General features: G+C 40.4%; 1 protein-coding gene across 1 annotated transcript; it reads right to left on the bottom strand.

The window, feature by feature from the left end:
* Positions 1-668: 668 nt before the first annotated feature.
* LOC142628825 (uncharacterized) lies at positions 669-1,214 on the bottom strand. The gene has a single exon (XM_075802862.1). The coding sequence runs from the start codon at positions 1,212-1,214 to the stop codon at positions 669-671; it is 546 nt and encodes a 181-aa protein (XP_075658977.1).
* Between the last annotated feature and the right edge of the window lie 4,097 nt (positions 1,215-5,311).

The following is a 5,311-nucleotide window of genomic DNA, read 5'->3' as shown; positions in this document are numbered from 1 at the left end:
GAAGTAGTTGATGGCCACTAAGATATACTCAAGCCCATTTGGGGCTTTCAAAATCACGGTTCTGAGGACATTCGTACCTCAGGCAGAAAAAGGCCATGGCCTTGCTAGAAAGTGTAGGGGTTAGGGAGGACCATTCTTTCTATTCTGATAGACTTGGCAACGGTGTCACATCCTTACATTCTTGATGCAGCGCTTTCCATGGTAAGCCAATAGTAGCCGGCTCTCATAAATTTTTGGGCCAACAGGGGTCCACTAGCATGGACTCCAAGCAAGCCCTCATGCATATCTTCCATCAAATGGTTAGCCTCGGGGGTGTTTATGCATCGAAGCAAAGTTGTGTTGTGGTTCCTTTTAAATAGGACTTCCCCACTCAAGAAAAACTAGCATGCCATGTGCTTGATGAATTTCTTCTTACTGTCTATGGCCCTAGGCGGGTATTCACCATCTTTGATATAATCCTTGATATCATGGTACCATGGCTTCCCATCTATTTCGACTTCAACGTTCATGCATTCTTCGATATTCATGTAGTAGGCCAGCACGTCATGGACCTCTATGAGCAATTCTCACATCTCATCTCCTTATGCCAACTTAACCATGCTAGCCAAGGTGTCTAAAGCTTCTGTGAACTGATTGTGTGCTTGGGGCAAATAAGAAAAGGTAATGTTCTAGAAATTTGGGATTAAATGGCTAACATATTTTTGATACAGAATCAACTTGGTGTCTCGGGCTTCCAACTTGCCCTTTATTTGGGAGATAATCAACAAGGAATCTCTAAAGATGCTTAGATGGTTTGTGTTGAACTCCAAGGTGACTAGTAAGCCTACTATGCACGCCTTGTACTCTGTAATGTTGTTCATGCAATAAAAATTAAGTTTGATTGAAATAGGGATTTGCTGGCCCTTTAGGGATACTAGAACTACTCTCACTTCATTTCCGATGCTATTAAGGGCTTCATCGAAATAAAGCTTCCAACACCATGGTTCTATATTGCTGAGTTCTGTCTCTAATGCCAAAACATCCTCATCTGGGAAGAGAGATTCTGAGAAATCAATATCATTCAATGGCTGGTCCTCAAGGTAATCAGCTAGGGCTTGGCCATTGATGGCCTTTTGCACCATAAACATAATATCGAACTTGGATAGAAACATCTGCCAATGGGAGATCTTCCTTGTGAGGGTAGGCTTTTCAAATATGTACTTGATGGGGTACATGCGGGAAATTAATCGCCAAGTGAAGTAAAGCATGTATTAATGCCACTTACATGATCCCCATGCTAAGGCGCAACATGTCTTTTCAATGGTGATGTAATTGATCTCACAGCTGGTGAACTTCCCACTTAGATAGTAAATTGCCTTATCTTTTTTGATCGAGTTCATTTAGCTTGCCTAACATGCAACCTATGGATGTCTCTTGTACCGCTAGGTAGAGAATTAACAGATATCACGATGTTGGGGGAGCCAAAATAGGAGGGTTCAAAAAATACTTCTTAATCCTGTAAATGGTAGCTTAACATTCATTTGTCCATTCTATCTTGGTATCCTTCTTTAAGAGCTTGAACAACGAATCGCATGGGCAGTCAACTAGGCTTTGAAGCAAGCTATGTAATTGATCCTTCCTAAGAAGTTTCAAACTTTTTTCTCAGTTTTCAGCACAGGCATGTCTCTAATGGCCTAGACTTTTGTTGGGTCCACTTCTATTCCTCTTCAGCTGACTATGAAGCCAAGCAATTTTCCATAAACTAGCTCCAAAGACGCACTTGTTAAGGTTAAACCTCCTCAACCTGTACTTGATAAGGCACTTGAATAGCTTTCTCAAATCTATCAAATGATCTCTATGAGTGCATGACTTAGCAATCATATCATCCACATAGACTTCGATCTCCTTATGCGTCATATCATAGAACAGAGTTACCATGGCTCGCTGGTAGGTCGCCCCAACATTCTTCAAGCCAAATAGCATGACATCATAGACATAAGTTCCCCAATGGGTGGTGAATGCTATCTTGGCTTTATCCTCTTCATCCATCTTGATCTGATTATAACCTGAGAACCCGTCCATGAAGGAGAAAAATATGTTGGTCATGGTGTTATCAATCAGGGTATCAATTTGTGGCAAGGGAAAATTATCCTTCAGGCTAGCTCGATTTAAATCTCTATAATCAATGCACATGTGTACCTTCCCATCCTTCTTTGGCATGGGAACAATGTTTGCAACCCTATTAGAGTAGGCTATGGAAGTAAGAAAATGACATTCAACTATTTTTCCATTTCTTCTTTGATTTTCAAGATAGTCTCGGACTTCATCATTTAGAGAGCTTGCCGCACTAAGGGGCATTCGAGTTTAATCAAAATTCTATGGACAACAATTTCTGTATCAAATCTAGGAATATCTTGATAAGACCAAGTGATGATTCCTTGAATTCCATCAACAGAGCTATGAGCTCATCTTTTATATCCTTAGGAAAGTTTACCCCGATCTTGATGGGCTTTTCCTTCTCGCCTTCCTTGGCTAGGTTTGTCACCTCTGTCTCTTCTATATTGGGCTTGGATCCTTCACTCTCTTTATTCAAAGCTTTTAGGATGTCTTGAGGTAAGTTTGAGACCTTTTCCAATGCTTCAACATCATGATCCAAATCTATTGTCTCATTCACAACATTCACACCTTCGTTATGGCAAAGGGATGATGTACCCACTTGGGAATCCAAACAAATCCTATAAAGAGGAACATATATAGAGAAATATAAGATAATTTACACAAACATATTCATAGGAAAGCAAATGAAGAGAGATGCAAGAATTTTTGAATAATACACTGAATATTCCATTAGTGGATTATGGGTAAGGGGAAAACAAAGTTCATGCCTAATAATGATAAAAGGGAAATACTCTTTTTTGTTGTTTCTGGGAAAACAAACTTGGGAAATGAAAAGGAAATAAAAATAAAGCAGAAAATGAAATAAGCATGCAAAACAAACTAAATATTTTATTCCAATCCCATCGGGTGATCTAGAGGCGCAATCACTCGATGATGGAATACTCCTTACTCAGCCAGTGCAACCATAAAGCAAGGATCGATGGTCCAAATGCTTGCCATCTTGCCTGGCATCCCTGGTCGGATAGTAAAATTCAGATCATCTTCAAAAGATGTGATAGCATTCACAGAGAACTCTTCGGGACAGGGCTAAATAATGCAAGCCTGATCAGGCTCCTCATCTTCTAATTCCTTGAAAGGTTCTGGCATAATGACCTTGGCCGAAGCCAAAAAGTGGTCCTAATGGGGAATAGACATCCCTGAAGTGGTACACTTCCTCTTCTTTCCTCTGGAAGCTTAAAAGAGTTCTTCATGAGTGGGTTCATATCCCAAACTAAACCTTCCTTTGTTATTTGAGAGCTTAATGAGAGCAGACCTCCCATGTTCTTCAACTTTAAGGCCTTGACCTAATTTGTATCCAAACTTGAGCATTTTCTTCACGGCCATCAAAACTACTACGGGCCAATCGAACTCAAGCTCTAAAGCATTATGAATCATGGACACTAGCTCAAAGCTATGGAAGGATGCTTCTAGAAAAGCATTAGCATCAATGTAGGGGATAAAAGTCTCCTAGAAGATAGTCCTGGGCTCTTCAGCCATAATGGTGAACTAATTCTTAGAGATGAACTTAAGTCTCCGATGGAGAGTAGACACGATTGCACCTATTCCATGAGACCAGGGCCTCCCTAAAAGCAGATTGTACGGAGAGTCCACTTTAATCACTTAGAATTTAACCATGAAGGATTTTGTGTTGATCTCAATCATTAGCTCAATTTCGCCTTGTACTTCACGGAGCGTGCTGTTAATGGCTTTGATGATCATGGTGTTAGGTCGAATAAGACACAAATCCACTTTTAGGCACTCTAGAGTGGCCATTGGGTAGACATTCAGGGCTGATCCATTGTTGATTAATACCCTTGCGACAATCATATCTTCACACTTAACCATAATATGCATGGTCAAAGTATGATCTATTCCTTCTAGAGGCAATTTATCATCTGAAATGGAGACCTATTTGGTGGCCAACACCAAGGATACCATACCCTCAAATGAGGAGTCTATAATACCAATAAGAACATGAGTTTCATTCAATACCTTCAATAGAACCTCATGATAGACCTCAGAAGATAACAATAGGGCTAAAATAGAAATCCAAACTGGAGATTTGTTCAACAGTTGAATCACACTATAATCATCCTTTAGGATAGTTTTCAACAATTCCTCAACTTATTTAGTGGTGACCCTATTCTTGACTAGCTCGGTTGTGCCCTTGCCAATTTCTTTCCTCCTCTTTTCTAGTTCCTCAAGAGTATAACATCAACCACTCCTAGTAAGTCTAGATAGACCTGAAGAGACATTAGAGCAAACCTCTTTCTTTCCAGTTCAAGTAGAGATCAAAGTCATATTGTACTTTCATAAGACACGATGACTGTCTTTGTAAGGGAAGGGCTTCTGCATACAGATGACCAAGCCTTCTTGAGTTTATAGGTTTGGTGCTAGGGAGAACATTTTTGGACTGATGATGACTAGGCTGGGCAGAGCAACTTCTAAAACTTTTGGGCTAGAAGCCCTAAAGATTCCATGGATAGACTTTGGCAGAACTAAAGAATCGAAATCTTGAATAGTGGGGACTACAGGGGTCCCCTTATGGACAAATCCTAGAGATAGCTCGAAAATCCCAGGCAAAGATAAGATCAAAGGAGCAAAATCCTCAATGGCTGGAATGGTTTGTTCCTTCTTTGGAGCTGGCACTCTTGAATCCACAAGTGACTTTATAATCTCTTCAATCATAACTAAAGTCAGAAGAGTTGGCGCCCTCATCCCTGGAGGAATCTTACAAAGGCCCTCTTCTAACTAGTCATCCCATTCTTTTCTTGATCCGATTCACATAGCACTATGGCTAGTTCCCGCTTGCATATTTGGAGGGCATAGGCTGGCCACTATCCGTACGACCTCTCTTTCAATCTTGATAATACCACGGTTGGCTAAACTCTAACTTTTCCCCTAAGTACTCTACCACTTTCAGAAGGAGGGTTATGCACGTGCATATAAAGCTCGGAGCTCAGGTACTGTGGGGTAAGGTTGTACTTCAGGTGTGTGACTGGAATATAAGTCAATTTTAACGAAATTACCAAGGCTAAGTGAAGTCATCACCAGTCATTGGGTTTTTCTAAGGTGTGATTGGTCACCTAACTCTATTTGATTTTATTACCGATCCTAGGCTAAGAAAAAGGTTGTTTTTCCTAATCTAATGTGAATGGGAAAAAAATCTTGATTC

This window comes from Castanea sativa, chromosome 3, assembly GCF_040712315.1.
Source record: "Castanea sativa cultivar Marrone di Chiusa Pesio chromosome 3, ASM4071231v1".
In the NCBI taxonomy this organism is placed as follows: domain Eukaryota; kingdom Viridiplantae; phylum Streptophyta; class Magnoliopsida; order Fagales; family Fagaceae; genus Castanea; species Castanea sativa.
Note: the sequence above shows the minus strand (reverse complement) of the source record. Positions and strands in the feature narration are given on the sequence as shown.

Bases quoted from the DNA above. Each gene is read 5' to 3' on its own strand.
- LOC142628825 (XM_075802862.1), bottom strand. From the start codon at position 1,214: ATGTACCCCATCAAGTACATATTTGAAAAGCCTACCCTCACAAGGAAG.